The following is a 19,989-nucleotide window of genomic DNA, read 5'->3' as shown; positions in this document are numbered from 1 at the left end:
GGACTATAGGCATGAGCCACTGTACCTGGTCTCATAAGCCTTTTAACTAATATCCCTACTTCTATCACTGCTTGCCTACAGTTTATTCTCAACCCAGTAGTGAGACTAACTATTTAAAACAGAAGTCAGATCATTTCACTGTTCTGTTGACAATTCTCCAATGGTTCCCCCTCATTTCACTTAGTGAAAAGTCAAATTCCTTATAATGGCTTATAAAACTCCACATAACCTGGTCCCCAGTACTCTCTGCTCTCATCCCTCATCTCTTGCCCCTTTGCTCACTCTACTCTATCCACACTGGCCTCCTTGCTCTTATTAAGAAAACACTTCAAGCTTGCTCCCATCTTAGGGCCTTTGCACTAGCCCTCCCCTCTAAGAGTATCTAGTGATGATATTCGGCCAGGTGCAGTGGCTCAAACACCTGTAATCCCAGCACTTAAAGAGGCTGAGGTAGGCGGATCACTTGAGGTCAGGAGTTTGAGACGAGCCTGGTTAATGTGGTGAAACCCCATCTCTAGTAAAAATACAAAAATTAGCCACATGTGGTGGTGCGTGCCTGTAATCCCAGCTACTTGGAAGGCTGAGGCAGGAGAATCGCTTGCACCAAGGAGGCAGAGGTTGCGGTGAGCCAAGATCATGCCATTGCACTCCAGCCTGGGCAACATAGCAAGACTCCGTCTCAAAAAAAAAAAAAAAGTATCTGGCAATATTCTTTCCTCAGATCACTCATAGCTACTCCCTTACCTCCTTCAAGTCTTTGATAAAGTGACATCAGGGCCACCCTACTACCCCAATCACCCTATTTAAATATACATACAACCTGTCCCTGCTTTGCCCCCTTACTTTTCTTCACAGCACTTATCACCTTCTAACACACTACAAATTTTTGTATTTGTTTCCTGTACTAGAATGTAAGAAAAAATATAAGTGAGCGATTATATACATCCTATATATAGTCATCCAATATCCACTATTTACTATACTTTTGTCCTGTTTCCAAAGGAATTCCCACCAACACTTGGGCTGCATTTCTCCAATCTTCTTCTTTCTCATATATAGATGCAAGATGCTGTCTTATGGAAGCAACCTGGAATAACAAGTATACATGTCAAATCATTTCAACTGACATTAGTAACTAATTAAAATAAGTAGGAAAATTATTCTAAAGTGGCAACTCAACATACTAAGCTGCCAAATAAATAGTAAAAGTTTATCGAGACCACCCAAGTTTTCCTATGAATTTTGCATTTACAGAATATCAAAGTAGTGAACTGAAGCAACACATTTCTGCAATGTGGATTATGGCAAAATACTGTAGTTTAAATGTTAAATTTAGCTTGTATGCTCCTGCATACACGATGCTGGAGTTTTCCTGTTTTCAGCTGAAATACCACTTTTACTGATTTTAAAAAATTGTCCAGAGAGCAATATTTGGTTCAGAAAATCAAGTTTTACTTTATAAGCAAATGTCAGTTAGAGTTGTAACATCCTAATATTTACTTGATTTTGCATCAAAAAATGCTGTTTGGCACAAAGTTTTGTCAAAAATGAAACTGGATGATTATCTCCTTTAAGGATTTAATAATATCAGATTCTCAGAATAACTGCTCAAGTTTAAAAACCACTGCTCTAGATTTTTACCTGCTCCTCAAATGAAATGACTCTAGGCTGGATCTTTTCCAAGGTGAAGTGATAGATTTCTTTGGCTGTGCTATCAGGCAAGTTAGGGAGATGTGTGCAAAAATCAGTCAGCAACTGCCGCGAGATCACAAGACTGACATTCTCATTTACCACTTGTTAAAAAAAAAGATAAGAAAACATGAGATACTGATAAAGTGTCCTTAAACAATCAACCTTTACTTAAAATTAATACTAACAACAATCTATATTAGTGCAGCCTTCAATGCATTATTCAAGGATTTCCATACCCCTATCATTTTATATTACATCATGAGTTTTCCTTATGCTGAATTACTTGATTACACAATGACTACACAAAAACAGTAAAAATAGGCCGGGTGCAGTGGCTCACGCCTATAATCCCAGCACTTTGGGAGGCCGAGGCGGGAGGATCATGACGTCAGGAGTCTGAGACCAGCCCAACCACCATGGTGAAACCCTGTCTCTACTAAAGATACAAAAAAAAAAATTAGGTGTGGTGGCCGGCGCCTGTAGTCCCAGCTACTCAGGAGGTTAAAGCAGGACAATCGCTTGAACCTGGGAGGCAGCGGTTGCAGTGAGCCGAGATCGCGGCACCATAGTCCAGCCTGGACGACAGAGCTAGACTCTGTCTCAAAATAAATAAATTATTTAATTAATTAAAAAATTTTAAAAACCAGCAAAAATAACATAACTTTTCTAAGAAACATAAATAATTGAAAAAAATTTTTAAAAGCTGATAATTTTATCTTATTTTTCTACAAAGTGAAGGCACAAAAACACCTATATTTTTATTTATGTGCTTATATCACACCTTGTTCCAAAAAGGAGTTAAAAAAAAAAACAGTAAAATAATTTTCATGAAATTTAAATAAGGCAAGTGCTGCCGGTACAGTTATTGCCACTTATACTTTCCCAATAAAAACAATAAATAAGAACTTCAGTGAGCACTAGAGGTACTGACATTATTTATAAACATTTACGAGGTATTATTTTATGTGATTAAGCTCTGGAGCCACACTGCTTCTACCACTACTGATTATACGGCTTCAGACAAGAAACTTAACTTGTCTGTGCTTCTGTTTCCTTATCTGTAACACCTATTTCATAAGGTTATTATGAAGCTTAAATGCAATAATATACACAAAGTACTTTAAACAATACCTGGGGCCGGTCGCGGTGGCTCAAGCCTGTAATCCCAGCACTTTGGGAGGCCAAGACGGGCGGATCACGAGGTCAGGAGATCGAGACCATCCTGGCTAACACGGTGAAACCCCGTCTCTACTAAAAAATACAAAAAACTAGCCGGGCGAGGTGGCGGGCGCCTGTAGTCCCAGCTACTCAGGAGGCTGAGACAGGAGAATGGCCCGAACCCGGGAGGCGGAGCTTGCAGTGAGCTGAGATCCGGCCACTGCACTCCAGCCTGGGCGACAGAGCGAGACTCCGTCTCAAAAAAAAAAAAAAAAAAAAAAAAAAAAAAAAACAATACCTGGTAGATAGCACTGAATAAATGTTACTATTGTAACTATTACTATCATTTTAAATGCATCATCCTTCTGAACCATTGCTCATTCAAGTCTTAAAGCAGCAGTTACTAGGAAAATAAGTGATTCAAAAACTGTTCAATTGATGTAAATGATTTTAACAGTAGACTGCTTTTCTTGGTGGTTTACTGGATTGAAAGCTTATACAAAGATCAAAGTATGTATGTATGTATGTATGTATATGTTTTTTCATTGTTTTTTTGAGACCGTCTTACTGCTGCCCAGGCTGGAGTACAGTGATGCAACCTCAGCTCACTTCAGTCTCGACCACTGGGGCTCAGGCAGTCTTCCCACCTCAGCCTTCCAAGTAGCTGGGACTACAGGCATGTACCACCATGCCAGGCTAACTTTTGCACTTTTTTGTAGAGACGAGATTTCTCCACATTGTCCAGGCTGGTTTTGAACTCCTGAGCTCAAGTGATCTCTTGGCTGGGTGCCATGACTCATACCTGTAATCTCAAAAAAAAGTGCTGGGATTACAGGCATGAGCCACAGTGCCCAGCCAAGATCGAAGTTTATAAAAAGCACTATTCTTCTGCTACTATAGTGCAATGTTCTCAATAAACCACTCCTAACAATTTTTTCAAAACCATTGCTGGTTTATCTCACACTGGAGGCCATGATTTTTTAAGTCTGTAACCTTTTAAGTTTTAAGGCAGTAACTTTTTAAGGCAGTTGTAATTAATTAGCTTATCACATATTAATTGGAATTCATTATTGGGTAATACTGGATGTGACTGAGAAAACAGTTTCATCACAAGTGTCATTAGGCATTTAAGTTACCATACAAGCTGGTATTACTCAGGGAAATATAAGCAAGTAAGAGTAGTGTATCAGAAAACCTCGTTTCTGATCTGGGCTCTGCCAGCTAAATTTCCTTGAAAAAAGTTACTTAATCCTGAGACTTGTCTTACAATATATTATACAGGGATACCTGTACCTATATGGTCTAGTCAAAGAGTTATTAAAAGGAGCCTATGTGACAGGTAATGAGTGTGAAAACACACTGTAAAGCACTATGAGATATCATTAATGACGTGAACTCACTATAAAATTCCAGCCTGAATTTTGAGTAATTTTCAAGATCACTGGATATGTTTGAAGTCAGGTAATGTGGAAAAGTTTCTGGAAGAATGAAAATTTCTAGTTCTCAATTCAACAAACATAAACATTAATAACAGCTAATTCTTACATAGCATTTATTATATGCCAGGTCCTATTCTAAGCACTTTACTAAGTATATTAAGTCATTTAATGTCCCAATAATTCTACAGAGTAGAATTTTACTGTACTACAGTAATGTACCACAGAGTACATTTTAAAGAGGAAAAGGAGGCATAGAGAGGTTAAATAATTGACCCAAGATTACACAGCTTATAAAATAGCGTACCAGAATTTGAACCCAAACTATTCTCTTCACTATTATGCTGTATTGTCCCTCATCAGCTATTATAACAACAATAACCATAAAAAACTTTAATTGGGATTGTAATTTTGAAGAAAATTCACTGAAAATTAATCAAGTTGTAAACAGTTTAAGTTCTAAAATCAATCTCAATGCATATTTAATATTGATAATTTGATATAAAACAAGGCTTGAGAAAACTTTAAAGTCCTAGCTCAGTAACACAAGGCAAGCATGAAATTTCCATTTCACTTACTTGCTTCCACAAAAGCTTTCAAAGCTTCTAGTTGTTCTGCTCCAGATAATTGAATGGCTTTTTCCAGGATCTGACGATACCTACAACAATACCAAATGAATATAATGTTCTGAGGGTACATATTTTTTAATGCAAACTTTGATGTGTATTTATTCATTTCTACTTACCCTGGTTTCTTTCATAGTACTATAGTTTGTGGTTTTCTTTATAGTATATCACAGATTTTTTTTTAAAAAGTTTCTAGTCTATCACAAGAAATATTAAATCTGTAATTATATAAGGTGCCACTTCATCTAGTTTTCAGTATAGTATACCAGAATTTTTTAAGTTTTCAAGTTCATCACAAGAAAGAGTGAACCTATAATTCTGTTACAGAATCTAAGGTGTCACTTTTTCTTGAAGGTTTTATTTTTGAATTTAAACTACAAAGTCAATTTCTTTTCAAATGCCTTAAAAGATAAGCTATATTTCCTCCAACTGTGTAATACACAGACACACACAAACATTATTTGAGGTGACGCGGAATCTTTTCCTCTTACAGACCTAATGTATGTAAGCTCACCAACAATAGGATAATGTTGACCAGGCAATGAAACCAAACATTAGAGACTGAATGTCTTAGTCTGTACAAAATAAACTTCACCAAGTCAAATGCACTGATAGAATACCATTTACGCTGTCAGACAGGACCTATTTATTCTTTATTTGCATTCAGATCTAATAACTATTCTACCTAATATCTGTGACCACACAAGCTCCACGAGGACAGGACTTTTTGTGTTTTGTTCTCTGCTATGTAGACAATTATCTCAAACAATTCCTGGCATATCATAAGCACTCAAATATTCAACAGTATTAGTAATGTTTTATTTCTTAATGAGGGGTTAGTATATGAATGTTATACTATTCTTTTGTTGTTTCGTTGCTGTTGTTTTTGAAGACGGAGTCTCGTTCTGTCACCCAGGATGAAGTGCAGTGGCACAATCTTGGCTCACTGCAACCTCCACCTCCCAGGTTCAAGCGATTCTCCTGCCTCAGCCTCCTGAGTAGCTGGGATTACAGGCGCGTGCCACCACGCCCAGCCAACTAATTTTTGTAATTTTAGTAAAAACACGGCTTCACCATGTTGGTCAGGCTGGTCTTGAACTCCTGACCTCATGATCCGCCCACCTCGGCCTCCCAAAGTGCTGGGATTACACGCGTGAGCCACCGTGCCTGGCCTATACTATTCTTTATCTCTTTTGTCTTAATCTTTTTTTTTTTTTTGAGATGGAATCTTGCTCTGTCACCCAGGCTGGAGTGCAGTGGCACGATCTAGGCTCACTGCAACCTCCGCCTCCCAGGTTCAAGCAATTCTCCTGCCTTAGCCTCTGGAGTAGCGAGGACTACAGGTACGCACCACCACGTGTGGCTAATTTTTGTATTTTTAGTGGACATGGGGTTTCCCCATGTTGGCCAGGCTGGTCTCGAACTCCTGACCTTAGGTGATCCGCCCACCTCGGGCTCCCACAGTGCTGGGATTACAGGCGTGAGCCACCACACCCAGCCAATTGTACTATTTTTTAAAAGCAGTAAATACATTTTACAAACCTAATAGCATTGCAATTATTCGGAAAGTCATCCAGAATAGTTACGAAATAAATATACAAAAATAGAGCCTGAACTCATTCAGATTTATGACTTTCATTTTGTAGGGCACACCCTCAAGCTATCACTCAGCATTACTGACTCATATCATACAAAATTCTCACAACCTTGGTTACCTGATTTCTCAAAACCACAATGAATCAAAGTGACTTTAAGAAAGCAGATATACTGATAGAAAAGATAGCAAATTCCAAAAGAAGAAATAAATTATTCTAAGAAAGCAAGGAAATATTAAGTTTTTAAAAAATTATATTTTCAATATTGCTAAGTTTGAGGGTCCTTAAAAGATAAATTACTTTATGGCTCTGGGCATGCTTTCAGATAAGTCATACATTCAATGGTTTGTTATCTTTTATTTTTTTCATATTTAATTAAATCAAGGGTTATGGCTAAGATCTTTTACATTTATATCCTCACAGATTATTTTATACTAACAATATTAGATTCAAAGATAATAGTGTCTCACTTATATAAATTTGCTAATTAACCTAAGTTGTTTTGTGGTTGTTATGGGTTTTTTTTGTTTGTTTGTTTGTTTTGAGACAGGGTCTCACTCTGTCTCCCAGGCTAGAGTGCAGTGGCATGATCATAGCTCACTGTAACCTCCAATTCCTGGGCTCAAACAATCCTCCTGCCTCTGCCTCCCGAGTAGCTAGGACTACAGGCATGTGCCACCACTCCTGGTTAACTGTTCTTTTCTTTTTGTAGAGATGGGGTCTCACTACATTGCCCAAACTGGTCTCCAACTTCTGGACTCAAGCAATCCTCCCAACTCGGCCTCCCCAAGTGCTAGGATTACAGGCTTGAGCCACTGTGCCCACCCTAACCTAAGTTTTAACACATAGTTTCATAATCAATCAACTAATCTGTATTGGGAATAGGAAGAAAAAATGAAAACAAACCAACCTAAAAAGTGATCAAAGTTTTACACTCATCAAATTATATAACTTATAGAGGCCTTAGAAATTGCCTACATAAATTCCCAGTTTTATAGATTAATAAATTGAGGGCCAGTCGCAGTGGCTCATGCCTGTAATCCTAGCACTTTGGGAGGCCAAGGCAGGTAAATCACTTGAGTCCAGGAGTTCAAGACCAGCCTGGGCAATGTGGTGAAACCCCATCTCTACAAAAAAAAATAAAATAAAATACAGGCCGGGCGCGGTGGCTCAAGCCTGTAATCCCAGCACTTTGGGAGGCCGAGACGGGCGGATCACGAGGTCAGGAGATCGAGACCATCCTGGCTAACACGGTGAAACCCCGTCTCTACTAAAAAAATACAAAAAACTAGCCGGGCGAGGTGGCGGGCGCCTGTAGTCCCAGCTACACAGGAGGCTGAGGCAGGAGAATGGCGTAAACCCGGGAGGCGGAGCTTGCAGTGAGCTGAGATCCGGCCACTGCGCTCCAGCCCTGGCGACAGAGCGAGACTCCGTCTCAAAAAAAAATAAAATAAAATAAAATAAAATAAAATAAAATACAAAAATTGGCCGGGCGTGGTGGCTCATGCCAGTAATCCCAGTACTTTGGGAGGCCAAGGCAGGTAAATCACTTGAGTCCAGGAGTTCAAGACCAGCCTGGGCAATGTGGTGAAACCCCATCTCTACAAAAAAAAAAAAAAAGAAAAAGAAATACAAAAATTGGCCGGGCGTGGTGGCTCATGCCTGTAATCCCAGTACTTTGGGAGGCCAAGACAGGCAGATGGCTTGAACTCAGGAGTTTGAGACTAGCCTGAGCAACATAGTAAAACCTCATCTCTACCAAAAATACAAAAAATTAGCAAGGCATAGTGGCACACACCTGTGGTGCCAGCTACTTGGGAGGCTGAGGTGGGAGGATCGCCTGAGCCCAGAAGGTGGAGGTTGCAGTGAGCTGAGATCTTCCCACTGCAACTCCAACCTGGGCAACAGATTGATATCTCATCTCAAAAACAAAAATTTAAAAAATAAAAAATAATAATACAAAAATTAGCCAGGTGTGATGGCATGTGCCTGGACAAAGCAAGACCCTATCTCAAAAAAAAAAAAAAAAAGTGAGGTACAGCACTGTGGCTGCATGCTCCCTTGCTTCTCTAATATGTAAATTCCAGTATCTAAGAACAGAGATTACTTTTGCACAATAAAAACATAAAATGACTAAAAAACCTGTTTTAAACTAGGAACTTAAACAGAAATTTAATATTGCCATATAAAATCATCCCAAAGTGCTAATTGAGTCCTTAGGCATTTTAAGATGCTATATGAGATTCTGCGTACGATATTAAAAAGTTTTTAAATGACCTTAGTCTTTGAAGATCTTATGGCTGAGAAGACAAAGGGGAAGATTAAAAATAAAAAGTTAGGCCGGGTGCGGTGGCTCACGCCTGTAATCCCAGCACTTCGGGAGGCCGAGGCGGGTGGATCACGAGGTCAGGAGATTAAGACCATCCTGGCTACCACAGTGAAACCCCATCTCTACTAAAAATACAAAAAATTAGCTGGGCATGGTGGCAGGCGCCTATAATCCCAGCTACCCAGGAGGCTGAGGCAGGAGAATGGTGTGAACCTGGGATGTGGAGCTTGCAGTGAGCGGAGATCGCGCCTCACACTCCAGCCTGGGTGACACAGCGAGACTCCGTCTCAAAAAAAGAAAAAATAAATAAAAATAAAAAATAAAATAAAAAGTTAATACGTTAAGTGTTAAATTACAATATGGCCAGGTGCGGTGGCTCACGCCTGTAATCCCAGCACTTTGGGAGGCTGAGGTGGGCAGCAGATCACTTGAGGTCAGGAGTTCGAGACCAGCCTGGCCAACATGGTGAAACTCCATCTCTACTAAAAATACAAAAATTAGCCAGGTGTGGTGGCGTGTGTCTGTAATCAGCTACTTGGGAGGCTGAGGCATGAGAATCGCTTGAACCTGGGAGGCAGAGGTTGCAGTGAGCTGAGATCCCGCTGCTGCACTTCAGCCTGGGCGACAGAGCGAAATTCTGTCTCCAAAAAAAAAAAAAAAAAAAAAATGTATGGAGGAAAATAAGTGTTATTACTATGGCATTGAACATCTCTCATATCCATTTATCATTAGTGAATTGAGCATCTTTTATGTGTATGAACCAAAGTTCAGTATGTTGATTCCTAATTTCTCAGCACTTGAAAGGAATCTGGAGGTAAATAAAGCATGAAAATGTATCACAATCATCATTTAAGATCACAATGGATAGTAAAGGAGTAAAGGTAGGTATTAACAGATCTTCCACTTACAGTAATGGTGAACTAAATGACTGCACCAACCCTCCCTCAAAAAAAAAAAAAAAAAAAAGCCAACATAAAAAGCTGAAACAAACGAAAAAAAAAATTTAATTGCATAAAATCCTAACAAGAAAGGGAAAATGAGGAAAATAAGATAAAACAAATATTCTGTCTAAAGGCATTTGCTGACGGTGGAAAGATGGCTGAGAGGTAGAGTGGCATTTCTTGTAGGGCGGAGAAGGTGGGCTCACTACAAATCTGCTGGAAGCACTGAGAAGCAAGCTGCCATTTCTGGCAGACTAACTGAGCTACACAAATGGGAATGGAAGTTCCCAAATCTGCCAAAGGAGGAGACACACACTTTGGAAGTAAGGTTACAAATTCTATCCCAAGACCACCCAGGTAAACCAAAAAAATTGTGAAGCCTTGATTCTACACTGTTAGCACTCTCAGGTAATGAAATTTCTCTCTAGAATCAACAAAAGCAACAGACAATCACAACAACCAAGGACATCAGATACTGACTGGAGTTACCAGAAAGAGCATGATACAATTATGCTTACAATGTTCATGGGGATAAAGACAAGCTTTAAAGTTTCAGCAACAGACCAGGAGTCATAAAAAGTATCACTGGAAAAAAGAACCACCAGAAATTATAGAACTAAAAAATACAACCCAACTTAGAAACTCAATGGAGTACTTAACAGCAGATTAGACACAGTTGAAGAAGTGATAAACTAGAAGGTAGGTCTGAAGAACTAATCCAGAATAAAGCATTCAAATGGAGGAGACAGGCCGGGCGTGGTGGCTCACGCCTGTAATCCCAGCACTTTGGGAGGCCAAGACGGGCAGATCATGAGGTCAGGAGATCGAGACCATCCTGGCTAACACGGTGAAACCCCGTCTCTACTAAAAATATTAAAAAATTAGCCAGGCGTGGTGGCAGGCGCCTGTAGTCCCAGCTACTTGGGAGGCTGAGGCAGGAGAATGGCATGAACCCGGGAGGCAGAGCTTGCAGTGAACTGAGATCACGCCACTGCACTCCAGCCTGGGTGACAGAGTGAGACTCTCTCTCAAAAAATAAATAAATAAAAATAAATAAAAAATAAAAAATGAAAGACAGAGTAAGATGGCTAGAGGTTATAGTCAGTGGGCCTGACAGGGATTTCACTGGAGCCTAGAAGAGAAACAGAATGGGGCAGGGGCAACATTTAAAGAGATACAGGCCAAGCAGAGTAGCCCACACCTGTAATCCCAACACTTTTGTAGGCCGAGGCAGGAGAATCCCTTGAGTCCAGGAGTTCAAGACCTGCCTGGGCAACATAGGGAGACCCCATCTCCACCAAAAAAAAAAAAAAAAAAAAAAAAAAACATGTTTTTAAATTAGGCATGGTGTCATGTGCCTATAGCCCCAGCTACTCAGGACGCTAAAGCAAGAAGACTGCTTGCACCAAGCATGTTAAGGCTGCAGTGAGCTGTGATCTCTCTACCGCACTCAAGCCAGGGCAACAGAGACAGGGCAACCCTGTTTCTAAAATAAAATAAAGAGATATAACTGAAGACATCTCAAGACTGATGAAACCATTTAATCCATTGATTCAGGAAACCCAGCGAAGCTGGACCAGGATAAAAAACGGCCACAATAATTTCACTCCCAGTACCCATGTCCCTTTACAATATAACTTTGTAGCTCTTCATATCAAAAGGTAGACTTTATTTCCCTACCCCTTGAATCTGGAGTTGACCAATAGAACGTGGTAGAAATGAAGTGCTAGTTCTGAGCCTAGACCTCGAGAGGCCTTGTATGTGTTTGTCTTTTGGAATCCTGCTGCTGTCACATGAACAGGCCCAGGCTAACTTACTGGCTAATGAGATATGTAGCCCAGTCAACTATATTGCCCCAGCCAACAAGCCAGCCAATCCACAGAAGTGGAGTTGCCCACCTGGCCCAGCCGGCAGCTAACTACAGACCCACATGGGAGCCCAGTGGAACCAAGACCATGTGGAGCAGAAAAGAACCATACAGCTGGGCCCAATCCAAACTACCAACCTACAGAATTACGAGCTAAATAAGTGACTGTTGTTTTAAGCCCTAAGTTTTGGGGTTTATTTCACGGCAAAGGGTAACTGACATAGAAAAGTAAAAACAAATCCACAGACATATCATAATGAAGCTAAACAAAATTAAAGACAAAATCTTAAAAACAGGTAAGTGCTGGCCGGGCGCAGTGGCTCACGCCTGTAATCCCAGCACTTTAGGAGGCCGAGGCAGGCGGATCACAAGGTCAAGAGACTGAGACCATCCTGGCCAACATGGTGAACCCTGTTTCCACTAAAAACACAAAAAATTAGCCAAGTGTGGTGGCGTGCACCTGTAGTCCCAACTACTTGGGAGGCTGAGGCAGGAGAATTGTTGAATCCGGGAGGCAGAGGTTACAGTGAGCCAAGATCACGCCACTGCACTCCAGCCTAGGTGACAAGAATGAAACTCCGTCTCAAAACAAAACAAAACAAACAGAAAAAATAGGTAAGTGCTAATATAATTTTTAGGAGACAGAAATAATTGGATGGGGTTGATCTTTAAAATCTAAGCATTTCAATTTAATAACAGTAGGAAGGCAGGCATTCTAGGCAAAAATAATCACTATCTGAAGTGTGGTCAATTTTTTTTGGTGAAAATAAGGCCAAAAAGGTAGATGTGTTTGTTTAGAGTTAAGGGCTCGTAGGCAAGCAGACATGGACTGTCTTCTAGCTTCACCACTAGCTGTGTGACCTCAGAGCAAGGTATTTCAATTCTGTACTTTGGTCTTCTCTTACTATAATGTAAATAATATCACTTACTCCTACTTATTAAGGATTTTTAAATATAAGTAATGTTGTGCTTCGCACAGTAAACTCTACATGTTATCAACTTTCACTCTAGAGATGAAAACCACTAAAATGGTTGTGTTTGGGACAACAAATAGAGAATCAGAATCTGAGTTAGAAGGGGCCTTTGAGGTCTCTCCTCAATATAGTCTATCCTCCATTGTGGCTCTCCTATTCTAAATCTTTATGTGAGATAATAAACACAACACATAATATGCACAAAAACAGCCTACAAAATGGAGGAAAATGCTTTTCATCTGACTAATTTCTTACATAAACTTTAGACAGCTGTGTTAATCCACAGTTATGGGAAAGCATTTCTAATTGAGTTTTTAACAAGGAAACGAGCATAGTCTGGTAGGTTTAAAATGAGCTTTTTTTTTTTTTTTTTTTTTTTTTTTTTTGAGACGGAGTCTCGCTCTGTCGCCCAGGCTGGAGTACAGTGGCCGGATCTCAGCTCACTGCAAGCTCCGCCTCCCAGGTTCACGCCATTCTCCTGCCTCAGCCTCCCGAGTAGCTGGGACTACAGGCGCGCGCCACCTCGCCCGGCTAATTTTTTTGTATTTTTTAGTAGAGACGGGGTTTCACTGTGCTAGCCAGGATGGTCTCGATCTCCTGACCTCGTGATCCGCCCGTCTCGGCCTCCCAAAGTGCTGGGATTACATGCGTGAGCCACCGCACCCAGCCTAAAATGAGCTTTTTAGAGTGATGAACCTGGGTTCAAATACAAGCTCTGCCCCTTTCTAGCTATTCATTAATTCAACCACATGTATTGAGCAACTGTTGTTATAGATATCCCAATTGCTGGGAACACACAGTATTGATGTTTTAGAAACAATGTACGCCATTATTCTTTAATATGGAATCCTTTGTTTCTCAGCTCCTAAAAAATCCCCAAAAACCTTCATTAAAAGTACATACAAGAAAAAATACATTTAAAAAAAAATGATATATTTCAAGGGTATTTCTCTTAAAGCATGTAGCTGGTAGAACTGATGTTGTTATAAGGATAAATATCCTGATACTTTCTTGCTCAGATAGGAACTGCAAGCAAGCCCAAGACTTTTCTCAGAAAGCAGCTCTGAAGGAGTTGCTGGCTAACACAGCACTGGCTATCAGTTATCAAGCACATTATTTCATTTAATCTTCACAACACCATGTGGTAGATTGCTACAGTAATGGCTTCCAATGAATCATGTCTCCCTCTGTCCAGGCTCCTTTGCAATGTAACTTTGCCACTAAAGAGGCAGTAGTAGGCTCCATTTCCCCTCCCCTTGAATCTGGGCTGGTCTTCTGATTTACTTTTACCAGTACTAGAGAATTGATATGAGACTTTCTAGGCTATCCTTAAGAGGTCTTGTGACTTCCCCTCTCATAGCCACCTAAGAAAGCCCAAGCTAAACTAATGAATGAGAGACTATGTGCAGAGAGAGACAGATCCTGCCAAGAGCAAGATATGCATGTGAGTCCAGCCCCAGGTGAGTTGCCAGCTGACTATATCTGCATGAGTGAGCCCAGACAAGACCAGAAGAGCTGTCCAGTCAATCCATAGAATTCTGAGAAATCACAGTTGTTTTACACTGGTAAGTTTTTGGTTACAAAGCAACAGATAACTGAAGTACCCTATAAATACTATTGTTTATCTCCAATTCAGACCTGAAAAAGTAAATACTTAAGTTTCAGAACTCTCCAAATACATGAAAAGCTCTATTTCTTCTGATAACTAATGCACTTATTTTTCTTTTACAAAATAAAAAGTAAAGGAAGCATGGGGGAAAAAATATAAGCTGCTTTTACTTTCATCCATATCTACAAAATTACAAGCAAAAAGGATTAAGTCATGAAGACATATTTATTTCCAACCCATACAATAAGTGAATATATATTACTGACAGCTTAGTGATAGTAACAACAATCTTGCAGCACTTTCTATGTCAGCTACTGTTCTAGGTGATATAAGTGTGGTAAGTATATATGCACACAGATACTCATCTTGTCTTCAGATAATCTCAGACAAGAATATGTCCTATTATCATCTTCATTTTCCTAAATGGGAACATGCAGCACAAAGTAGTTACGCCCAAAATATACGGCTGAATTTCCCACTGATAAAAGTAGATTACATTTACCACCAGAGAAAAGGCAGCCTAGCCTACTTAAAACAGTCAGAATTTCGATGACCAGGTTAGAGCAGGTGTATCCCATTAACATACATAAAGTGATTTCAGCTGTCAGGATGTAAACATTAAGATCAACTTGAGAGGCATACTTTATTTACTTACTTATTTATTTATGGAGACGGGGGTCTCACTATGTTGCCCAGGCTAGTCTAGAACTCCTGGCCTCAAGTGATCCTCCCACCTCAGCCTCTCTGCACCCGGCCTAGAGAGGCATACTTTAAGTTCATTACAAAAGATCAGTGCTGTGACATCTACAAAGAGAAAATGAACAATATACGTCTACCTACCTATGCTTAATACTGTTGAACAACTGCTTGCACAACAGGCACGTCACACATTTTAACTTGGAGTGAACCTAAGCATTCTATATGAATTTCGACAAAATTCAGATTCCTGCAAACATCACTACTCTAGACATCCTGATCCGCGATATGAGCACATTCCGCCTATGTGCCTTCAGAGTTGGTGGCGGAGAAAATACCCGAAACACAAGGACCCACAGAAGACAGTCTGAGTGGTCTGGACGACATGACAGCGGCCATACCTCCTCAGTCTCAGCCAGCCCCAAGAAGCCATCTCCCCGAAAAACACACCATCAAGGCCCCAGAATATACATTTCTCTGAATCAAAAAAAGGAGGAGGAAGGTCCAACGAGAGGCCAGATTCGGTGTGAGGCCGGCCAGCGATAGGAAGAGGTACCAGGGAAGGCTACTAAGGCCAGGGTAGCAGTCGTCTGTCAGACCGCTCTTCCAAAATCCTAAGGGACCAGAGGGATTCTATCAATAACTGAACAAGTTGACAGTCATCCCAAGTCTATGGCCTCGAAGGCCCCTGCACAAGGTCCCCTCCAGCTCTCTGCTTCTCCCAACATTTGCCTCCCTAGCCGACCTCAGGCCCGCCCCCTTGGTCGTCAGGCCGGTTCCTAGCTTCACGCCCAAGAGTCGTGGCCAACCTAAGGAGATTAAGGCTGTGGCTTTCTTTCCCCACCTCTGTACTCCCGCGTTGCTGGGAAATACTCACTTGCCAGCCAGATCTTTATGAGAGCCGCTCGAATTCATGAGCTGGGCCAAATCCTGTCGCACGGCTGCCGCCATCTTTCTCCCAGCTCAGCGGTGGATGCGGGGCCTCTGGCAGCCAAAAAGAAAACGAGTGTGGTCCTCCAGAGTGCAGCCAGAGGGAACCTGAGATGCTACAGAGTAGCGTCTGTGTGGGCCAGAGCGTCGGGTGTGGGAGCCTGGGCTAGCTCCGCCCTCAGGGTTGAGTGATGCGGGGCTCCACTCCTCAGGTCTGAGGCCTGCCCAGCCCTCTCCTACAGGCTCTGGCTCTCACGCTCGGACTTTGGATTGGCTGATGAACTCCAGGAGTGAGTCTCTAGTGTAACTCCAATAAGTACCCGGTACATAAAACGACTGCGTTTTCGCAAAGTTCCATGTCTCATGTCTGTGGTTTACCGTCCTTAGGTCTTTCAGGCAGCGCTTAAACTGCCTGTGGTAAAGAACGAGTTTTGTTTCTGATTCACCACAGACGATACTTTTTAGAAATACAATTAAAAAGTCCCCATTCCTCCTCCCACTCCATGCACTTTAAAAAGGTTGATCAGATATTCCAGTTTGTCCAGTACAAAGCCATTTTCCCTCTGTCGTCCTGGAGTAGTGATTAATAACATCCCCCCTTGCGGCCGGGCGCGGTGGCTCACGCCTGTAATCCCAGCACTTTGGGAGGCCGAGGCGGGCGGATCACGAGGTCAGGAGATCGAGACCATCCTGGCTAAACACGGTGAAACCCCGTCTACTAAAAATACAAAAAAATTAGCTGGGCGTAGGTGGTGCACGCCTGTAGCCCCAGCTACTCGGGAGGCTGAGCCTGTAGAATGGCGTAAAACCCGGGAGGCGGAACTTGCAGTGACCCGAGATTGCGCCACTGCGCTCCTGCCTGGGCGATAGAGCAAGACTCCGTCTCTAAATAAATAAATTAATTAATTCATTAAAATAACATCCCCCCTTTCATTCTAGAAACGGTTGCATTTCAATGGAAGATTATATGGTCGCCTGCGTTTATATGATATTCAATACTCACGTATTCTTATGGAATTTCTGCAAATACAAGCAAATATTAATAAATATAAAATTTTACCTCTCCTTTCACAAAAAGTAACACCACATAATTGTTCTGCTTTGTTTTTGTTGTTGTTGTTGTTGTTTTGTTTTTTGTTTTTTGGTTTTTTTGCACTTTTCCTGGTACTATGGTTTGAAATAATTGTCTTCTCCAAAACGCAAGTTGAGGGCTGGGTGCCGTGGCTCACGTCTGTAATCCCAGCACTTTGGGAGGCCGAGGCGGACGGATCATCTGAGGTTGGGAGTTCGAGACCAGCCTGAACAACATGGAGAAACCCCGTCTCAACTAAAAATACAAAAATTAGCCAGGCGTAGTGGCACATACCTGTAATTCCAGTTACTCAGGAGACTGAGGCAGGAGAATCACTTGAACCTGGGAGGCGAAGGTCGCGTTGAGCCAAGACTGCACCATTGCACTCCAGCCTGGGCAACAAGGGCGAAACTCCGTCTCAAAAAAAAAAAGGCAAGACTCCATCTCAAAAAATAAAAATTAAAATTAAATGAAAAAGAAAACAACTCATGTTGAAACTTAATCTTTAATGTGGCAACATTTAGAGGTGGGTCTTAAATAGGTGATTGGATCATGAGGACAAAACCCTGAGGAATTAATCCATTTGTGGATTAATGGGTTATCATGGGAGAGAACATGTGGCTTTATTAGAAGAGGAAGAGACCTGAGCTAGCATGTTAGGAAGGTCACTCCGTTGCCATGTGATACCCTGTGCTGCTTCTGAACTCTAGCAAGTCTTGACCAGCAAGAAGGGTCTCACTAGATGTGGTCGCTTGACCTTAGACTTCTTGGCCTTCATAACTGTAAGATATAAATTCCTTTTCTTTATAAATTACCCAGTTTCAGGTATTCTGGTATAAGCAACAGAAAACAGACTAAGACAGCTGGACATCTTACCAGCTGTCCAGTCTTTCAAAATCACTCTTTTTAGAGCTAGAAGATATTACATAGCAAGGGTATGTCTTAGTTATTTAATCCTTATAGGACACAAGTTATTTTTAATCAATCCTGCGATGAATAACCTTTACATACATTATATATGTACAGGTAGAAAACATTACCAGAAATGAGGCAAAGGATAGACATACAATCTTGGTAGATCCTGCCAAATTGTACTTTGTAGGAATGGTATCATTTTGCCTTCCTACCAGAAATATATAGGGGTACAGTTTCCCACAGGCTTGCTTACAAAGTCTGTCAAACTTTTGGAGTTTTGCCATCTTGATGTGTGATAAATGGCATATTCCCTCTAATGGGAAAGAGAAAGAGAAGAATACCTAAAGAAGGAATCTCTTTTAAGAATGTGTATTAGTCTGTTCTCAGGCAGGCGTGGTGGCTCAAGCCTGTAATCCCACCACTTTAGGAGGCCAAGGCAGGCAGATCACCTGAAGTCAGGAGTTCGAGACCAGCCTGGTCAACATGGTGAAACTCTGTCTCTATTAAAAACACGAAAAAATAAACGGGCGTGGTGGCGGGTGCCTGTAGTCCCAGCTACTTGGGAGGCTGAGGCAGGAGAATCACTTGAACACAGGAGGCAGTGAGCCAAGATCGCGTCACTGTACTCCAGCTGGGTGGCAGAGTGAAACTCCATCTCAAAAAAAATAAAATAAATAACAAAAGAATGTATATTAGTCTGTTCTCACATTGCTATAAAGAACTCCCTGAGACTGGGTAATTTATAAAGAAGAGAGGTTTAAATGACTCATAGTTCCGCGGCCTTACAGGAGGCACGGCTGGGGAAGCCTGAGGAAACTTATAATCATGGTGGAAGGGTAAAGGGGAAGCAAGTATGTCACCACGTGATGACAGGAGAGAGAGAGAACACAAAGGGGGAGGTGCTACAGACTTTCAAACAACCACATCTCGTGAGAACTCACTCACTATCATCAGAACACAAGACGGAAATCTGCCTGCATGATCCAATCACCTCCTACCAGGTCCCTTGCCCAACATTGGGGATTACAATTCAACATGAGATTTGAGTGGGGGTACAGAGCCAAACCATATCAGAAAGTAAGGTAGAGATTGCCCACATCAATTCAGATCATGTTCCATTAACAAGAACTTAATCATATGACCAGCAATGAGACTAGAAATTTAGTTTCCAGTTGGGCAGCCTTGTGCCCAGAAATACGAAAGAATAAGTTTAGAGGGACAATCAGCAGTCTCCACTACAGTATGTCCCTCTGACCACCTAAATATCCACATGTCCTCTGATGGTAATTTTAAGTATCAACTTGAGTGGATTAAGGAATACCAAGAAAACTAACTGTTACAGCATTATATTAGTGTGTGTCTGTGAGGGTGTTTCCAGAGGAGATTGGCATGTGAGTCTGAGTGGACTAAGTGAGGAAGATCTGCCCTCAGTGTGGGCAGGCACCATCCAGTTAGCTGGGCCCAGAGAAAACAAAAACAGAGAAGAGGTGAGTTGGTCTCTGTCCTAAAACTGAGAAACACACTTCTTCTCCTGGCCTTGGACTCCAGGACTCATACCAGCAGCACCCTGGGTTCTCAAGCCTTCGGACTTGGATTAAGCCATGCTGCCAGCATCCCAGAGTCTCTGACTTGCAGACTGCTTGATGTGGGACTTCTCAGCCCCCACAATCACATATCACATGGTCCAATTCCCCTAATAATTCCCCTCTCATATCATATTTTTTATATGTGTGTGTGTGTATGTGTGTGTGTGTGTGTGTGTGTGTGTGTGTGTATATATATATATATATATATATATATCTCCTATTGGTTCTGTCTCTCTGGAGAACCTGAATAATATAGCTTCTTCTCACAGTAGAGCCTACTTCCTCCTTCCCTAGGGAAGAAAGCTCAATTTCCCATTCAATTTCTACATCAGCTAAAAATTCAGGATATCTGGTGATGCAGAAACCTATCACATTGGGATGTGGTGTTTTATAGTCCAGAGATGTATACACTGTAAAACAACTGATGTGTCCTATGCCCATACATCCAATACAAACCAACAGTGGAGCAGAAACAGGCCAATCACAGTTAAAACTCAGACAAAGGAAGAATGGGAAACACAGCAGTTACTGGTCCATAACAATGGCAGAATCATGGGAAGGAA

At 41.4% G+C, this 19,989-nt stretch overlaps 1 protein-coding gene across 2 annotated transcripts in view; it reads right to left on the bottom strand.

Annotated features, from left to right (window-relative positions):
- LOC105496861 (COP9 signalosome subunit 4) overlaps positions 1 to 15,952 on the bottom strand; it is a 40,788-nt gene extending 24,836 nt beyond the window's left edge. For both annotated transcript variants that reach the window (XM_011767503.2, XM_011767505.2), the window contains exons 1-4: positions 15,801 to 15,952; positions 4,865 to 4,944; positions 1,642 to 1,793; positions 984 to 1,087 (exon numbers count right to left, since the gene is read on the bottom strand). In XM_011767503.2, the coding sequence (XP_011765805.1) occupies positions 984 to 1,087; positions 1,642 to 1,793; positions 4,865 to 4,944; positions 15,801 to 15,874 (410 nt within the window). In that variant the 5' untranslated portion in view covers positions 15,875 to 15,952. The remainder of the gene's footprint in view (positions 1 to 983; positions 1,088 to 1,641; positions 1,794 to 4,864; positions 4,945 to 15,800) is intronic.
- Positions 15,953 to 19,989: the final 4,037 nt, after the last annotated feature.

Source organism: Macaca nemestrina, chromosome 3, assembly GCF_043159975.1.
Source record: "Macaca nemestrina isolate mMacNem1 chromosome 3, mMacNem.hap1, whole genome shotgun sequence".
In the NCBI taxonomy this organism is placed as follows: domain Eukaryota; kingdom Metazoa; phylum Chordata; class Mammalia; order Primates; family Cercopithecidae; genus Macaca; species Macaca nemestrina.
The sequence above is the reverse complement of the archived record's forward strand: the minus strand, read 5'-3'. Positions and strand labels throughout refer to the sequence as shown.